This window comes from Cebidichthys violaceus, unplaced genomic scaffold, assembly GCF_023349555.1.
Source record: "Cebidichthys violaceus isolate CVI_PGR_0920_01 unplaced genomic scaffold, fCebVio1.0.p SCAF_198, whole genome shotgun sequence".
In the NCBI taxonomy this organism is placed as follows: domain Eukaryota; kingdom Metazoa; phylum Chordata; class Actinopteri; order Perciformes; family Stichaeidae; genus Cebidichthys; species Cebidichthys violaceus.
This window is the reverse complement of record NW_027176370.1, coordinates 66,134-85,478: the sequence shown is the minus strand read 5'-3', so window position 1 is coordinate 85,478 and position 19,345 is coordinate 66,134. Positions and strand designations below refer to the sequence as shown.

The following is a 19,345-nucleotide window of genomic DNA, read 5'->3' as shown; positions in this document are numbered from 1 at the left end:
TAAGCATCAGATTTAAAAAAAAAAGGAGTCATTTAAAAACTCGATACCTGTTGATCTTTGAAACCCCAGAAGGTTGTTTAACAATACTTATGATTTCCAAAGTCCTGATAGACTCTTGAGAAAACACTTGGAATACTGCACAATAAAACATTTCTCAGGTTGACCACTTTCTCATCCAAATGATGACGGTAGACAGAAATGACATTTGTCTTCACTGAATTAGAACCACGTGAAACTCAATTATTTTAAGATACTAAACACCGTCTTTTATATTGTGCCATGTATCTGCTGCTGTCTAGTTCTTAAACGACCTTCTGAATTTTTTTAGAACATTTGTGTTTTTGTTTATTTTGGAAAAAGACGAATGCTCAGCTCTGTGATTCTAATGTAATGGAAATGCATGAGCGTCACAAACTGGGGGCAGCTTAACCCATGGCCTCCTAGGCGTGCCTCAGGCAAAGAGAGAGGCTGTGTTCAGATCACTGTCTGCGTGTTGTAACCCTCCACTTGGTTGAACCAAATAGTTCAACCCATTTTGACAGAATCGGCAAAAGTAATTGCGAATGATTTATTTTTTTTTCCATTTCTATTATGTAATTATTAGGAGTTGGTTCATCGAGGTAATCAGCAGGTGGCGCCAATCCTACAGTCGGAAAAAAAAAACAAGATGACGAAAAAGCGCCAGTCTAACTTCAAAAAGTGAAAAACATGAGATCTGTGTAGAGCGAAGAGGAGACGTGCTTCATGTGCGTCATCATGTATTCACTCAATCTGTTCCCGTTGCACGTTGGCGCAGTTTACTTTTATTGATACACTTTCCCACTTCTTTTTTTTTTTTACATTTTCAGCATATCCACAGTTTTTTAATATGCAAATTGAAAATGTGCATAAAACTAGGTGTAGGCACTATTGATACCTGTAATGTTTGATAAACTGTTGACCGGTATTGTGCTTTCGGGGGCCTGTTGCGTGATTTTTAATAACGCCTGTTCGGCTAATCAGACTCCATTGCCGTCGCATAAAAGCCTGTAAATGCTTCGATTCCTTGGTCAGAGACAGACGTCATTAAGTCATTAAGTCATATCTCTGAGTGAGCAGATGGTGTCAGAAGCAAATGAAGCCGCATGTCTGTTTCTTGTGGTCATCAGAACAAAGTGCCAGGATGTAGATGAGGCCTGTATGTTTAGGAGACGCTGTTCTTTGAAACATCTGCTCCACATCAGCTCCTCATCTCTCCCGCTCACCTTCCAATCTGTCCATCTTCAATTTCTCACCGTCGCTCCTGCATTCATCGCCTTTTCGCCGCGCCATCCCTCCATCGCTGCGCTCTTCCTCATTCCTTCCATCTCTCCCTGCCCTCCCTCATTACCCCCCACCTCAGCGCAAGGCTGTCAGAGTTTTAGGGATCCGGTGAGCTGTGAAATCGCACAAATTGCTGTTGCTTTGCGTCTGGCCCGGCAACAGAGGGGGGAGATAGACAGAGAGAAAGAGTGAGAGAGAGATTTTATGCTTCAACACTTCTGAACCTGAATCCCCCCCCCCCCCCCCCCCCCCCCAACCATCCCTCGCTGCCCCTTCCTCCCCTTATTCACTCAGACATGGACAAGCACACGCACAGCTGCGAGACAGCATATCTACCCACTACAACCCAAATACCTCCCCCCCCCCCCCCCCAGCACACACACACACACACAGAGTCAACTTCTTCACCCCCCCACCATCACCACCACCACCTCTGAACATGTGAGCGCAGCACCGCCCTCGCCACCCTCACGGTAAAGACACCTCCACCACTTTGCTTCAGTGTGCGGGTCACTTCACAGAACAACTCGACGAGAGCCTGCAGCCCTCGAGAGGGATAAAGCCCCCTTCTCAACCTAAGGAGAGCTGTGTCAGCCGCCTCTACTAAAAAGAGCAAAGCCCCCCCCCCCCCCCCCCCCCCCCCCAAAACACACCACCAACACCGCGGCTCCAGGAACGCCCTGTGAGATATGGCAAAAACTGGCAAAAGGTCACAAGCATACACGTTGTAACTGTTTTTGCACTCTTTATTATCAGTGTTTTTGTTCTGTTCTGGTGTTCAACAAAGCAAGTAGCAACACAGTGGTGCAGATTACTGCCTTACTTCTAGTGAGCTACTGTGTCACTTAATGCATAAGCACATCTCTAAACATTTGAAAGCAATAGGTTTTTTATTTTAGAAAATGGTAGTCAATGTTCTCGCATATTTATTTTTGTTTTTCTTTGCGCAGAAGAGAATATTATAATTAAGGTACAGACTGGAGTGCAGGGAAATCCCCTCGACAGCAACAACAACTGGGCTTTATTGGTGGTTTGTAATATAATTTTAACTTCAAGGGAAAATACGTCGCAGCAAAAACACGTGGGGCTCGTGAATGAAGTAGAGTGAGAAGTTAACACAGACAAAGTGAGGCTGGGAGAAAGTAGATTTGACATTGTTTGCCAGCTAACGACAGGTCATTCACCGACATCGATACATATTGAGTCACTGGTACGAGGTCAAAGGTACTAATACACAGACCAAAAACAAAAATAGACTAGTAACACTCTAAATGTACAAGCAGACTTTATCTGTCTTGTATGTCCAAATGGTTTTGCTTTAAGTGAAGCAACACGATCTATACTGCCCCCCAGTGGAGAACGTTCCACACTGAGATGCTCTGCAGCTCTGCAGCCTCACACAACTGAAGTTGAAACTTTTGTATTTTATTCTGTATTTTTGCTTTATTGCAGGATTCAAGGATAAAGGATCCGAAATTAATAGTACAAATAATAAGATCTTTTCTCCAGATTTTTTTGAAATTCAAGATGCAGTCTTTTGGGGAATTACTACAGATAACTAAAACCACAAAGCTAACAAGTTAGCGTGGATGAGTATTGAAACTCTTTTTCGTCTCACAAAATTAATTTAAAACTTTATAATCTACATTTTACCACTTTTAAAATGTATTTTTTTTTGTACGACTTGTACATACAGCTGCACTGGAAGTTAACTAAAAGAAGTGTTTCAAATCTGAAATTGGGATTTTATTAGTTTCAGATGGAGAAGTCATGCATCTCAGATGACTGACATGCATAGCACTGATGACTCAGACACGTGTTGCCCTTCAGTAAAATGACTGTCAATAGTGAGTATTTATGAGACATATATATATATATATATATATATATATATATATATATATATATATATATATATATATATATATATATATACTGTAGCCTACCTTAAAGTGGGACACAACTTTGCCTTTTCAAGGGCAAGAGATACCATTGGAGATAATATGAAGTCATTTATGATAAATGTTTCTTCTTAAAGCATTCACACATTCTTCGAACAGTGCCTTTTCAAGCCACACCTCTGGAATGAGCTGGGTGTGTTGCCTTGCTCAAGGGCATCTTGAGTAACTCTTGTTTACCGTTATATAGGAAAAGCCTAAATGTGTGTGTGTGTGTGTGTGTGTGTGTGTGTGTGTGTGTGTGTGTGTGTGTGTGTGTGTGTGTGTGTGTGTGTGTGTGTGTGTGTGTGTGTCAGCTTCTGGTTTGAATAGAAAGAAGTAGCTTATTTACTGCAGTAGCCTAAATGTAAAAGTCTCACGTTGAAAGTTTAGTACACTAAAGAGAGAAATACTGAAACAATTACACTAAAATGCAAATGAAGTAAGTCAACTTGCTTATTGTGAATATTATGGTATCTTCACAGTGTCATTGTTGGGATCACTCGGGACACATTTCTGAATGAAGGTGCAGGTTTTTCCTCCGTTGTTAAGCTGTGTGTTTTGATTATGCTGCTTCTTCACACCCTTAACATTCTGCAACACAAGAGTTTTTTTTTGTCGTTTTTTTACCAGAAACAAAAGGTTAACGTTTACATCCACTTTATTGGATCAGTTCCTGGATTGTTCTAAGCGAGGAGAGCTTCCTGTGTGATCGTCCTTAAACTGTAAACATGTTGATGATGTTGCAAGACAGACTGCTCCGTATACCGTGGGCACATTTCAAATCCTATCTTATGAGATTTTTTTGTTTAAGATCTGTCAAATTTCACTGGCACGTCTCTGAATAAGTTGCACCACTATAATTGCACCACACGTTGGCGCTGTGGGTTAGAAATGTCTATGAATTAATAAAGACAACACACTCGTGCAAGAGGCGTTAGTAAAGACCTTGTCTCTTAGCTATTAATGAAAGCAAATTGTTAAAAATATACGTTTAATTGCTCCCATATTTTCCTTTGTTTTTAGAAAAAGGGTGACACTTAGCAAGCTAGCAGTTATGAACCTGTTAACGGACGTTAAGCTAGCCACTGTAAGCTATTTTACGAACGTTTGAGTCACATCTAGAGCTCTTCACAAGAGCAGGTGACTGTTTCATGTGTTTTGGACTCCAAAGGTCACGTTCAAGTATTAACGTTACGTGAGCGTCACGGAAGGTAACCGAGGGAGACAAAGACTTTCGCCGGAGTTCAGATTTCAGCAAACTTAAAAAAAGGGAAGTTCAGGGTTTTATAATCTCACTGGATCATGTGACCTGCTTACATTAGAGAACTGTGAGAACCTAAATCGAGTCCCGGCTGACTCAGATAATTAGAGGCCGCGTTGTGAAAACGAAACAAGACTTCACGACGGAGTTCCCCAGTGAGTACATGCCTGGATAAGTTTATGTTCTGTATTATTATTATTACTGTGCTGTTTAGTCCCGTTACTAAAATTAGATCTGTGTGTCAGTTATAAGCCTCGACTAACTTTATATTTATTTTGAAGGCTGCAGGCATTGCTGATATTCTCTGTGGATGACTGTTTTATTGTATTATTATTTTTTGTCATTATAACTTCTTGTAATTTGTATGCGTTGACCTGATTCATAAGGTTGCATTGCTGGTGTGTCACACCCTTGAACCTTTTGAGTAAAGTGAGTAATATGTCGCCTCCTTCTCGGAGGTGGAATCGTTCTCTGAACGACATCCAGTTTTTTGCACAGAGAGGCTGTTGGCCTACTTCCCCCTCCCATGAATGCACGGTTCTCTCTTTGTTCAGAAACACCATTCTCTCGCTGCGCCTCGTAACGGCAACGCCTCCATCCGTCTCCACGGAGTGCAAAGATGGCATTTCTGCAACGGCCTTCAGTTCGTGTGGCGCTTCAGCAGCATCCGTCCCCAGTCCTCAGTGAACACTCTGGACTTGCATGCCAGTAACGTCGGCAGCCCTGTGGTAAACCAGCAGCAACCAGCCAATCGGATGTGGGAGGAGAGGAGGACTGCAATCTCAAGAACAAAGGTAGATTATCACCCACACACAAGACAATTCTAAAATGTCCTAATATGTAGTTAACAAGGTGTCTGTCCTCATGCATTGCCTTTGTGCTTTGGTATTGATTTTATTCTGCATTTGACATCTTTGCACACGATTGACACTAAATGACAAAGAAGTGACTTTTTGAAAACGTGTGACATTATATATCGATGTAAACAAAGGCTTGTATGTGATGAGATTTTACCAAAACTCACCAAATAAGTGGAAAAAAAAGCAATAAAATGGCCTAATAAGGTTCTCTGATCAGGCCCTTTTATAAGTATAATAACAAACATATTTCTGTATTATGCATTGTCTCTGGCATTAAAATGGGCAGACGCATGAATTCACTATATTACATTTTGTTTCTGAATAATGTGAGAGATATCTATAACAATGGTTGTTGTGACCTGGTCAAAATGACATGAGCAATAGAGATGTCCCCTCTGATGGAGATATAGTGCACACTCTGCTCTTAAACCTCAGTTCCAGTTAGAAACACAAGTTCCACTTTTAAAAGCAGGCGACACACACACACACACACACACACACACACACACACACACACACACCACAACTGTGTTTATAGTTTGCAAAACAGTAAAAACATGCTCCAAACACAATCTCCCAAATTACAGACCGGCGTCTCCTCAGAGACAAACAACATTCTTCGTCAACACAGAATAAATCATAAGTTCACATCTGCAGTAATTCAGTGGAAATAAACAAAACAGAAAATAAAATGAAATATTTTAGGCAGCCTGTTTACTCCCCCATATCTTGCCTGTCATTTTCATTACACTACAGACTTTCATCCACATCACAGCTGCATTTTCTGCTCTGTCTGCACTTGTGTTACACTTCATGTTGTAGGCGTGTCAAAAGTAAAAATATGACTGTATAGAAAGAAGCAGAAAGCATTAAGTTACGGAAGTGCATTTGCAGTCTACTCCATAGTTAGCAGATATGCATCAAATGAATCGATAAGGCCTGTTAACTGCAAGTAAAGCCCACTCACAATGACCTCTAGTGGCAGCACAACATTTAGGCTTTTGGCTGCATTAACCGATTTGGCTTTGAGGCCACTGGACTTGACTTGGGGCTCTAACCTGCACCGACGCTACAGTGCACTGACAGAGCAGCAGTAGTCAAACACACACTACCCCGTCAGCATCGTGTGAGGTGATGCAATACTACAGCCTGGCATTAAGCTAAACTATATTAGCGGGACAGTTCGCCCCAAAACAAAACAAAAAAATAGTGCTGTCGTGCTATTTATGAATCTAGATTGCTTTGTTGTGTGTTGCTTACTTTTGGAGATGTTGGTCATAAAAATGTCTGCCTCCTCTTGAATATAATAGTATAATAGAATATAAGACTGTATGGCACTCGGGTTGTGGTTTGAAAAACTCACACAGCAATGTCTCTTTCCAGAAATCATGAGCCTACGGCTGATATCTCCCACACTAGGCAACCCGCACCAAAACAAGCAGAACAGGTAAGAGCAAAAAATATGTACTGCCCCTTTAATCCTCTCCATTTAGCCCAGCCTAACCAGCAGCCACAGTACAACAGGGCTAAACCCACAAATACTCAACTACTTTCTAAGATCTAGAAAAGCAGATCAATTCTCCTTTCAGCTCATCGATTAACCGTCACATTGTTGCAGCTCCGCGGCGCAGCACATTGGAGTTCAACCCCAGTTTTAAGGCCATTGCATTGCTCAAGTGCAAGGGCAGGAACAGCGTCACACAGCGTATGCAGCTTTGTGGCATTTGTGGGCGATAGAATGTCTTTTAGCTTTGACTAATGTTGGCACAAGATGCTCGCTTCTTCACACCGACTTGGTGATTTGAATACCACAAGGGCCCAACCATTGTAGAAAAGAAAAACAGCACTGCACTGTACAGTAGTTTAAATGGTAATACACACATGAATGCTGATTGCTATGTTAAACTCCTGGTGGAGAACATTGTACATGCAGCGCAATGACATTTAGAGCTAATTTAATGATGAAACGTCTGTTCTGAGGGGCTCCACAGCAGGAGTATGACTCATTCAGCAGGTCTGCACACTCCGGTGGAAACTGCTATCGCAGACGTGTGGGTGGTTTATGAAAAGGGTCTTTTGGAAGGTATGAAAGAAAAAACAAAAAAGCATCTCTGGTGTCAGAATCATCTCAGTAATGAAACTGTGTTCTGATGAATGTTATAAATTATATGAGCAAGGAGTTGCGTTGTGATAGTTAATACATGTTGTGATAGTTTCAGTAGAACATGGACTATTTGGGGATTTGGTGTCATCCCCTCAACTGAAAATTGATTTATCACTTTTATGTCTCTTCCTTTATTTAGTTGACTCAAATAGGATGACTTAATACATTTTTTTTTTTTTTTTTTTTGGAAGATGTCAGTTTCCTGTTGACTTTTTTTTGGCTCTCTGGTTGTCTGTTGCATATTCATAGGAGCAGCGTGGATGTGGTGGGAAGGCACCACACAGGCGCAGTTCAAAGGGTCTGAAACCACATCCTTGAGTCACACCGCTGATGTCGATGATGATGATGATGATGATGCCAAACCGAAACGTTGTTCCACTGAGCGCTCTCACACAGGCGTCAGTGCATCGGTGACTCTGTGAGCGTGTTGGCTGATTAAGTGGCAGCATTTTAGATTGGAAGAAGGTAAGACGATCGATTCTTTAATATTAAATATGAGAACGGAACAACGTCGGTGGAAAATGCTCTTTTTAAGATGTTTAAACTGGGTTGAGAGATCATTTGTAATTTATTTCATTGCCTTATAATTCTGTTCAAGCCGTTGTCCCAGTTTAGCAGCAAATTCCCAGAGAAAGGCTGAATCTTTTAATTTTCTCTGTGTTTAATTTTTGTTTTTCTCTCTTACTAGAAGACACATTTCTAACACGTATGTCTATATTTAGTTTCAGCTGCTGTATTTCCTCCTAACCAGCAGCAGATAACAGTGGGTCGTCCCCATGGCTCTCAAACCGGGGCTCCTATTGCTGCTGTGGGACCTCACTTTGTTTGTTCACGGTGGTAAGTTGGCTTTTCTATGTCTTCTGTGGTCTTGTATGTATTTCTAAAGGTAATTCCCCACAGTAATGTACTCATTTTCAGATCTTTTTTTTTTTTTTTTACTCTTCCACATTGTTGTGTGATGGTCTTGATGCTTGTGGCCTCGGCCCCAAGTTTCCCTTTTTAAATCAAATTACTTCAGTGAGATTTGGTTTGGTAAACAAATGAAGTTGATGGATTAGACGTCCGTACAGCATTAATGTTAAATATGCTAAATGCAGTTATAACTGACTGCACTTCTTTTTCTTTTTTGTTCTGCTGCAGTCACGTCTTGCAACGTCTCCTGCACAACGGACTACCAGGTTTCTCTGAACTGTTCCTGCTCAGGCTCTGCGCCGACGTATTCCGGCCTCCTCACAGTCATGTGCAGGTACAAGCTGTTAATAAATACGCTCTATGTCGATGCATTACAGCAAGCGGCTTCATCGTAGCATCGTGTTATTCAAATGTTAGTGCGCTAGCTGTTTATTCCCCCCCCTTTGAATTACGGGATTCCCAAGTTTGGTCAATTTGAATATTTTGCTCTAAAATAATATTGGTCAAATTTGGATTGAATTTTTTTTATTTATTTTTGTATCCTTCGTCAGTTGTTATTGCCTTGTGGGCAACATTCGGCCATCTTTTGAAAGTGGAGTTGCTTCAGAACAGTTGCTTTGACGTATTGGAAACCCTGCAGTGTGCTGGAGAGATTTAGTTGGTTGTCTTTATATCACTTTCCTCACAGCGTCGCCCATCAGAATGGTTTCAATACAAACATCCTTCACTGAGACCATGACGTGAAATTGATCTCGTGTTTTATTTTCATCGGTGGAAGGAGTGGACCCAATTGATTTTGATGTTTGAGAGTTAAAAATAACGCAATAACGATGATTGTTATTTATTAAAACATGAAAGTATGCCATGAATATGTTTTGGTTGTTCAAGGATTGCAAACAAGATATGTAGCAAGCAAGCGGCAACATTTCACTTTTAAATGAATAACCTCGCAAGTGCTTCCTGGTGGACAAACTAAGTAATGTAAAGTTGTATCTTATCTTAATGTTTCTAAACTACGGCACAGACCAACCCCAATAAATCAATTTGAACACATCACGTGGACTGTGGGAGATTATTACAATACTTTTTTTTTTTACTATTTTCTGACTTTTTATGATTTCTTTGACAAATGGATAATTCAATAAATTATAATCAGACATATTGTTATTTCCCATAATGAAATGGTTGTTTGATGTTCTTAGTCAGGCTCTAGGAAAGAGCTTCTTTTAGCGGCTGAATATGGAGAGGGGCTCTGCTTCAGTGAAGCACACTAATAAGAAGCGTGGCTGTGAGATGGCTCACCTTCTTTCTATGAAACAGGTGGACAGATAAGCGACGCCAGGCTTTGAGTTTGTCTCTCTGCTGTATTTTTGCTCTAAGTAGACATTCGTGATGTGAAATGGAGCTTTTCATAGAACTGCCTTGCATCGGTCCTCCTCTTAAAACAATCGCATTGGGAAACCACAACCGTTTGGTGCTGAGACGTCATCTGAAGTCACAGGGCATCGCTGATAATACCGCACTGTTGTTTTTATCTGTCGCAGTTACGAAGAACTTGTGGTTCATGGAAGCTGTGAAGTCCAACCCCCTCAATCCTGGTGCGTAATGTATCCGGAGAAGCTTGAAGAAGTTGCATTCATTGACACCATGTGCAATGCGACAGCCAGTCAACAGGGCGATCGAGCGAACGCCAGTGTGTCGCCCGAATGGGCCCTGTGTGATGTGGGTAAGTTAAACTGATAATCACTGAGAGGTTTGACATTTCTGTATTCAGTCATTCCTGCTGAACAGATGAGAGGATAACACGGAAATGACAAGAGGTCACGGAGCAATCACGTCCCTTATATTACAGTCAAATTAAAATGTGTCTAAAAAGGATTAATAAGAAGTTCCATGTTAAGTTCTTTAAATTTCTTCCAGCGTGCATATTGTACACAGCTTAAACAACTGTAAAACCCTTTCCCTCTTGTTGAATACAGCCATCACATTACTGCACAGTGAACCACTTTCTGTTTGGTTTGAAAGTCAGAGATGACAGGAATCGTACCGACAAACTTTCCCGGCGTTCTTAAATTGTTGTTTGGCAGCAAACTTCCAACCACCTGCTTTGCCCTCCAGATTAAGACGACAGCTAAAAATAAGGTTCAACTGCCTGTAGTGGTGTAGAGTATTGTTGGCATGCACACATTTTCACTTTCATAATGTCCCCCCCCCCCTGGTCCTCATGGGACTTCACTTTCACAGTGAAACCTTCGCCTCCTGTCAACGTCCGTGTGACAAACACCGACGTGTTCTACAACATCACCTGGGACCACAGCAACCAAGACGATTGTCTCACATACAGGGTGCGCGTGAGAGACAACAAAGACTTTTCGAAGGTGATATGTGAGCAAAAACAAACCAAAACAAAAAGCGAGAGGCTGTTGCAGCTCCTTATCGTCAGTTGTCTCTGCTCACGACACCCGTCCAAAGACGTTCTGTTTTCATTCCCTTTCTTACAGGATCCAGCTCTTTCCCTTTTTGTGACAGAGAAGAACGCTCTGTTAGACCTCAGGAATCTGCAACCGCACGTCATCTACGCTGTGGACGTTCAGGCCAAAATGTGTCCTGACAATCCCCATCTCGGTCCGTGGAGCGAGTGGAGCTCCACTGCACATTGGAGGACTAGAGGAACGTATGAAGGTAGAAGATCAGTGCACCCTCCGGCCTGGAGCCGTGAAATAATCAGCTTTGGTCTCATGCTAGTCACGGATGTTATTTCTGTTTACATGCTTCAGACCATCATACGAGTATGCGTTTCTGCATAGTCATACCATTTCTGTCAGTACATATTTGACACGTTATGTCTCCTTTACAGGAATTAATGGACTTTGGTGGTACGTCACCCTGTCCGTCATTCTTGTCCTTGTTCTCCTGCTGCTGGGTTATTTTAAAAAAACGTGAGTACTGAAAACACTGTCTTTTCCTTCAAGTATGCAGATCTGACCCTGTTCCTTTTCTGAGCCTTGAGTCTTGGGCTGTTGGTGCTGAGCTACCAGCAGAACCTTGGTTAACAAATCTAAGTGGTCCACTATTCCATAATTCTCTTAACGGCGTTTACCACGCCGACTCAAAAGCCGTATTCATTCAAACTGCTGGGCCTCGATGTTCAGTCATTAGTTCTAGTTGTTTGGAGAAGCTTGTAGAAATGGATTTTTTTTTTTTTTTTTTGGACTGAACCAACTATTATCATTCTAAAAATAAAATGTGCAAATCATATTTAAAAGGTAGGATTTCCTTTTTGAATTCATTGCACAGAGAAAGCGCCCTAAGGTCAGCAACGCTTTTGTCTTCCAGTAAATGATCAGCAAAAGCTTCTCACTGCTTCAATCTACACTTTCCTGGCATTGCCTCCCACATGTACAGAAACCACCGCTGCGCTGTACGTGCAGCGGCACTTTGCACTGAAATGGCTAGCAGACATAGGAAGTCACGCTGTAGCATCAGTGTGAGAGCTGACACCTCACTTATTAACGGTGGCGAGAAAGAACACAAGCTGAAGAAAGTGAATGTATTGTGTTGTGCTTGCAGACGTTTCTCAATATTTTGTCAGCTGCTGTTGTACCAACGAGGGCAGACAAATGACTAGAAACGCCTCAGTTCAACCGCACCACAAACTGCAGCCTCCAAAATGACCATGAAGTTGAATCCCAGACATGCACTAACCCTCCTCACACGGGTGACCTGGGGACAGTTTGCCTGCTCTGCGCGTACGCTGCAGCAGGCGCTGAATGATTGATTTAACCTGTTTATGTATTTTTTTTTATGGTTGCAGCTGGGCGGCTTGTTAGCACTTCACCCACAGCCCCCCCCCCCCCCCCCCCCCCTTTAAGTGATCTTAGCGTTTAACGAGGACATGCTGTTGTCAGGGAGGGGGGGAACTAAAATTAGCATCCTTATCTCTATAGATACACAAAGGTTGAATAAAAAAGGGCAAATAAAAGATTTGAAGATCAATCAGATTTGACTATGTGAATTCTCACCACTATTGGCAACTAACACTGCAAATGAGCACATAGTTACAACAATGGGGAATGACATATGTGGACCGTTTTGACCTGAATAAACTAAAAACTTAATCCCAAAGTTGAGTCGACTTCAGCTTTGTGCTGTGGAGCGCTTTCAGCATTACTAGTTATTATTTGGTCACGAACTTCACTTCTGCACAGCTCAGGTGCCGAAAACGAAATCACCTCATCAAAAGTGAATTACAGATGTTGTGTTATTTTTTTTTTCTATTTCCATTTTTTTTTTTTTTCTTCTTCCTGAAAGTCATTTCATATTCGTTTCAGGTGGTGGCAGCAAAAACTCCAGCGGATTTTATACATCCCCAAGGCGGAGGAGTTTTTCAAGCCCCTCGATCTGATCTATGGGGGGAACTTTAAGGTAAGAGGAAGCAAAACAAACGTTAGGCTTTGTGTGTAATTTCCAAAGTACCCAGCAGGTGTTGCCCAAGTGGGGACTTTTAGCACATCTGGACCCCTGCTTGATGGGACTTTCCCTTGACTTCACATTTAAGGGCCTTGATGATGTGAATGACTCAGTGTGCAGGGGCTTCAAGAGGCTTTTCGTTTTGCATCTATCCGACATGCTGTGGGTAGATATGCGTCTATGACAGCCCGACCTCTTCAACCCCAGTGGAAAATACCCCTGCTACTGATCAGCATCATTGTGTTTTTGTTCATTTATGCTAATGTTTTTATGATTATCTTTTCCATCACCTTTTTAAACATTTTCCCCTAATTTAAATTCTTCTTCCTATCGTTTGACAAACAGACTGATTGTTGTTTTCAATGAAACGCACTCACTTCATTCATGTGTGCTAATTTAATGTTAAGGCTGATGGAGAGCAGACCATGTCTGTGTTCCAATACCCAAACTAACGAACGATTTAGTATGCCAAAAAGATCATTTCTATGTCCTAATTCAGTTTATATTTGGCCAACATGCCTAACCCACGATCCTTTGAGCAGCAGATATATGAGCAAGTAGTTTAAGGTGCCATGTTGTGACGTAGTTTGTCTCAATTGAATGCAAACCGCATGCAACGGTACATTCTTTCTAAGGGCAGCTGCAAAATGTATTAAAAGTAAACGATGCAGCTTTGAACGCAGCTTTGATTTCTGCAGGACTATGTAGCCAAAAGGGACTAGAACTAGTAGAATTTCCCTCTTGCATTGCAAAAGAAACCCAAAACATGTCCAAAATGTCTTATCTAAAAGTACCTAGAAATATATATGGTATACAAGTATTCTAAAATTAACAAACATGATTACAGTGACTGAGCATCTGCTTGGCAGAAGTGTCCGATAAATCAGAATGGCTTTATTCGCCAAATGTGCGACGTACACTGAACAGATGCAGCGCAGTAAAACCAAAGAATGGTTAGAAAGTTGAAGAAAGATGGATATGAATGCTTTACAGTTAATACAGTCAAAGTTACAGTCAATCAAGAACAGCTGTTAAGCAGTCGAAACCCAGGAAACAAAATCAAGTTTTCAAGGTTTCAAACAAACTTAAAAAGACTTTTCACCAACTTCAGCTGCAGATTTGAGTGTTGCTGTTTTGTGTAGTGTATCACAATAGTATCAGTATAGTGAAGGATGTACCGGAGATGTTGTCTGGTATCATATCGCTTTTTAAGAGTTATGTCATGTTTAAATACTGTATCTATTAAAAACACATATAGTCACCCTTACAATAGCATCACATCATCTGTATTCTGTCAAAAAACATCTGGATGATGTTACTCCTGAGTGAACCAGTTCAAGCTCAGAAGACCCAGTGGCTGGAGATCTGTGTGCAGTTACAAATGTCGGTCCTGCAGAGGGCGCTGCTGCAGCAAATAACACAGAGATCAGGAAGTACTAGAGAGAGAAGGAAATAGTTGTGCTTTATTTAGCACTGCTTTCCGTTTGCGTCACTCTGCAGAATGTGCTAGACTGGGCTAAATGAGGAACATGTTGTGCTCTAATTAGATTCAATTCAAAACACGATGTCCCTCATGGGTCTTTGCAAGCTTGTTTGCAAACATAAAAAGACACAGAATGAGCAATTCTTTCAAAATATGATTTCATGAGATGATGTCTGTTGTCTTCTCTGTTCACGAGTCTTGTGGCTTCTGGAAGAAAATGTAACTTGTTTCTATGTGTTTTAAATAAAAACATATTTGTGATGACATTAGTTCATTGAGGACATAGAAGACGTTTGTCGGGTCATTGATAAACACGTATGTCCTTTTCTGAAGACTTAATCAGTGGACTTTGGACTGCAATCTGCTCCAAAGGAGTTCACTTTAGGCAGACAGTGCAGATGCTGCTCACCCTTTTGTCAGAATTTGAACTAATCTCACATCTGTCGTCAAACAAGTTTCATGTATTGATGACAGATGTGAGATTTAGTCCTCTGTGTTTAGTTCTAAATACGTTGAAATACTCCACAAGGCCATTTCCCCACCAGTCCTCCATCATAACGAGTATTTTTTTTTTTTTAAATGAAAGAGAGTGATAGAGTGTTGATATTGCACTCTCAAATTCATCAAACTGGATTTTAATTTACATCATTCTAAATCTGGTGTGAAAATAGGTGACAGTGTGAGGTATAATTCTTGTTACTCTCTGCGCTGTTTTTTTTTCTCGTACTTTTATATCACATCTTCAGGAGCACTGGAACAGACTGTACCGGCTCTTTTTTGAAAGCATTGTTCTAGTTCGACTGCGCCTCTCTCACTCTTGCGGTGCACACTGCTTAGGCTTTCTCAGCAGATCACAGACAACCCGGTGATGCTGAGCTCTGTACCTCAGGATGTGGTGACCTTTGCATGAAGAAACAGATTAAGGCTTATCTGGCCATCGCCTCGCTGAATGGAGGCCATATGCAGCTGCAGACGGTTCACGTTTCAGCAGCCATGCAGATTTTGTGGGGAGATTTGTACAATATTACTTCTTAGTTGAGCGCAAAACATAAAAAGGGGCTGAATCCTTGCAGCCTGCCAACGTTTTATTTGACAGCTAGACTCTGAAAATCATCTCGTTTCATGCCTGAAGTAGCGATGTATTCAATCCAAGGTTAGAGCCTTTTATTGTTATTCCAAACATATATATAAGATATTCATTTTTACTGATGAACTCACTTCAGGCACCCCATGGAATGTTTTCCTTTACTTCAGTGTCATGTTGCGTCTGCACTGGGCTAATTATAGACGTAATGTTCAGATGGATCCTGCTGAAAATCCCCAAGTAGTCACGTCTCACACTTCAAGCGGTATTAGTGAGTAAAACATATACTGAAAAGAAGATTAGATGAACAGTTGGTTCTCTGGGAGTTGGGTGCTAGAACTAATGCATGATCAGCCCAAGAGCCAGGCTAACAGTTCCTCCCTGACTTCATGCTAAGCTAACCCTGCTTCATATATGAGATATGAGAGTGGTTTTAATCGTCTATATCAAACCCTCAGCAAGAATGAAAATAAGCAACTGTTCCTCTAAATATGTATTGGCCTGTTTTGCCACTTATTGAAGCTACTACTCCAGATGAATGTTTTCCACTTGTTCTGTTGCAGGAGTGGGTGAAGCCCGTATTCAGCGAGTACGATTACCTGAAGATCAACTCCCACACTCAGATGACGAGCGAGAAGCAGCACGACGTCCTTCAATGGAACAACGAGAAACAATGCTACAGCGAGGACGGCGAGATCAAACGGGGCGGCCAATTGCTCCACGCGCCGCAGCCTCACAGCAACTCGCTGCTGTTCTTCCAGGACGGCGGCAGTTCACAGGGCACCGGACACTCCACCGGACACGTGTCCATCCACACCGTGACTCTATCTGGAGAAGAGGAGTTCGAGGAGGAAGTGGCGTCGCGCTGCTCTGTAAACACCCTCAGAAGTTACCAAGATGGAGAACGCGTTGGTTCATTTGAGGAAGCCAACACAGAACATGCTGGTTGTGATTTAGAGGGACCTCATAGGCAAAGTGGGGTATCGCCACAACACGAAAACCAAATGTTGAATAACTTGTCAATGGAAAATATAAACTTCCAGCCACACGCCCGGCTCGATGAACCAGAGAGGGTGTCACTGGCCTCGTTCTCCTCAAACGACCTGTCAGAAGACGGCTACCCTCACGTGGACTTGGACACTATTGACAGTGGTTTTGGAGAGTGCGGCAGCCCTCGAGCCTCAGACTCAAACGCAGCAGAGCAGATGCACTCCGATTTATTCCATGAGCACAAAAGCTTGAATTCTAACTACGTCAAGCAGTGGATGATATGTAGCACTATTCAAGACGACTTCAGCAACTCGGACACCGAACTCCATGAAGCGCCGTGATTATCGCGCGCCGACTCACTGACGCGATCAGTAGTCCTGTATATTCTGTTCATCTCGAAATGTTTTAGTTGTGCACTTTGTATATAATCAGGTTTCCCTGTTTTTTTAAAAACATGTGTTATTATGTTCGAGATTTGATTGGAGAGACAGCGATGACATTTATTGAGACTGGAGTGTGCCAAAATAACAATTCTATGTTTTGTTGTTGACTTACATGCAGATCAGGCCATCAGTTATTAATTGACCATTTTAAAGACAGGGTGGAGAGACTACATAGCTGGAAGTCTGCCAGGCTCAGGTGTGGAAAGACAAACCCCTGAAAGACACATTAGAGCCAGAAAACAGGACTCAAGACCCCAAGTGGAAGGGAGGGGTCGTCACCCTCTATAGACACGCACCAAGGGATGGAAATACTGCCTCGATTCGTACTGCTGGAGGATGATTTTTTTAATTATTTTTTTTTGTCACTGTATTTACAGCTTCATATTCTCATGGTCATGCATGCATCATCGGCTTGTACAGCAGCACCGGCATGCATGCTACCTTATCAAGATGTCAGATAGTGTCTGTTTTCCTAGCACATGCATTTTCTCAGTAACTACAGTAACCATCCATCCTGTTGCAACTTTAACGTCAGTAGAAAGAGCGTACTTGGAGAAAATGGCTATCCTCTGTTCAATAAAATTTGTATTTATTAAGAAAACAATGACAACACCACCAACACACCAATCAGTAGTTCATAAATAAACACTATTAGTTTTTGACCTAAGTTAACAGAGCGTAGGTAACCAGGAAATAGCCTCCTCCTAACAGAAAAAAAGTGACAGCACTGTGGAGATGACACTTTAAATGTGATAGTCAGCACTGAGAAACTTGAACGGCATTTCATTTGCGAGACTTGTGACGTCACTTTGACTTGCCGCACACGACTTAAAACAGCTGCAGCTACTAAGTGTTTGTTATTTTGTGGTTTTAGCATATCAACAATGAAGAAACTGCAGCTCGCAAGATTCCCACCGAATCATTCCTCGACCTGTTCATGTTCCCCTGAGCGAACTCCAGATAACGACTTCCAGAGGTCCTCTCGTTTTTGTCCTTGACTCAAAAGATATGTTGCTATTTGACGGAACCACACATGTCCGCGTGTTGCAATGGTATCTAAACTTTTAAGACATATTAAGTTTAGTCTTTTGAGAGAGATCCGAGTACTGCGGGAGAAATAAGAACAGGCAAAACACAGCCGGTCGCACATAATCACATACAAACCGCACCGGTAGCAGTCACAGGTTGCTCTGAGAGGGTCTAAGTTACAAGTTTCAGTTCACCCAATGGGACGAGAGTCTTCCCAAGTATTTGTCCGAGAGGTAATCGGAACAGGCCAGAGATCTGGAGAGACCAGCCTCCTTTTTTCATACGGATAACTGCACTGCGAGTCTAGACTTACTGTAGGAGCTGTGAGAAGAGCTTCTTCTGCTGAACTAAGCGCGCTGCTTTGTACACATGGGCTGAGCAGATCAGAAATATGGCTTTGGGCAAATCCATTTATTGTTGTAAGTGATTACTATAATTTTGAAATGTATTCTGGACTCGATGGCAAGCCACTGAAGGGATGCTTAACATGGGATATTCTCGAGCAGCATTCTGGGACTAATTGTAGACGATTTAGTGCTTTTTTTTTTTTTCTTTTTTTTTTTTGCTGAATGACAAATATTGATTCATGGTAATACAGATGGGATGAAATGAAGGTATTAATGTTATTCTCCAGGCCGACAGAAAGGGGTTGATTTTGCTTGTCAACTGATAATAACAGGGTTGAATAACACCTTGTGCTGTCGAAGGTTACTGTGGCACGAAGCCAACTTTTCCATTCATTTCGACTGTCGGGTTGGAAAGAGCAAATGTAATTAATTATCTCAGCCTCGTCCTTGTTCACCTGGAGAAACTTAGAAGACATCCAGCACTTGGTGTCACCACGCTTTGAGGACGATCAAGCGACAGGAACCAGTAGGCTTGACAGGAAGTTATAGTTGTGCGTCATCTGTGGAAAACTGAAACTGTGTATTGTGTCTACTAATAATGCTAATAATTGTTTCTTGTGTAATCTGTAAAGCACTTTGGGTCGCCTTTGGGTATGAAATGCGCTTGCCTTCTTTGCACAGTAGTATTAGTCCAGTGGTTATTGCGGATGAGAACATTTTCGTCTATTTTCCTTTTAAGTGTAAATGTTTAGTTTGTTGCACTTATTGTATTCGTATTGGTTTGTTTTTTCGGACTGCACTTTTGCGTTGCTTCATGCTCTTAGATGCTTGTTTAAAAAAAGGAGACGCACTCATGACTTCTGGTGACGAGTAGTTCTCTTGAATACCTATGTTGAATACACTTGTAAGTCGCTTTGGATAAAAGCGTCTGCTAAATGACTGTAATGTAATGTTTTTTCATGCTTAATGTGATGTTTGCTTGTCCTTCCTTCTGTCTGTTTTGGTCAGTATATGTAGACAGATGACACATTAAAGGAATAAACTGATGTGTTTCCAGGCA

At 41.7% G+C, this 19,345-nt stretch overlaps 1 protein-coding gene across 2 annotated transcripts; it reads left to right on the top strand.

The window, feature by feature from the left end:
• The first annotated feature begins 5,194 nt into the window (after nt 1-5,194).
• il21r.1 (interleukin 21 receptor, tandem duplicate 1) lies at nt 5,195-19,345 on the top strand. 2 transcript variants are annotated; one of them, XM_068714018.1, is made up of 11 exons: nt 5,195-5,297; nt 6,747-6,810; nt 7,777-7,992; nt 8,250-8,364; nt 8,668-8,773; nt 9,984-10,165; nt 10,684-10,817; nt 10,941-11,121; nt 11,297-11,378; nt 12,771-12,864; nt 16,040-19,345. In XM_068714018.1, the coding sequence occupies exons 4-11, from the start codon at nt 8,304-8,306 to the stop codon at nt 16,805-16,807; spliced, it is 1,608 nt and encodes a 535-aa protein (XP_068570119.1). In that variant the 5' UTR covers nt 5,195-5,297; nt 6,747-6,810; nt 7,777-7,992; nt 8,250-8,303; the 3' UTR covers nt 16,808-19,345. The 2 variants fall into 2 exon arrangements, with proteins under 2 accessions (XP_068570119.1, XP_068570118.1); XM_068714017.1 differs by lacking the exons at nt 5,195-5,297; nt 6,747-6,810 and having other exon boundaries at nt 7,713-7,992.

Coding starts and splice junctions, on each gene's coding strand:
- il21r.1 (XM_068714018.1), top strand. CDS start 8,304: ATGGCTCTCAAACCGGGGCTCCTATTGCTGCTGTGGGACCTCACTTTG. Junction 8,365..8,667: donor CACTTTGTTTGTTCACGGTG/GTAAGTTGGCTT, acceptor GTTCTGCTGCAG/TCACGTCTTGCAACGTCTCC. Junction 11,122..11,296: donor GACTAGAGGAACGTATGAAG/GTAGAAGATCAG, acceptor TCTCCTTTACAG/GAATTAATGGACTTTGGTGG.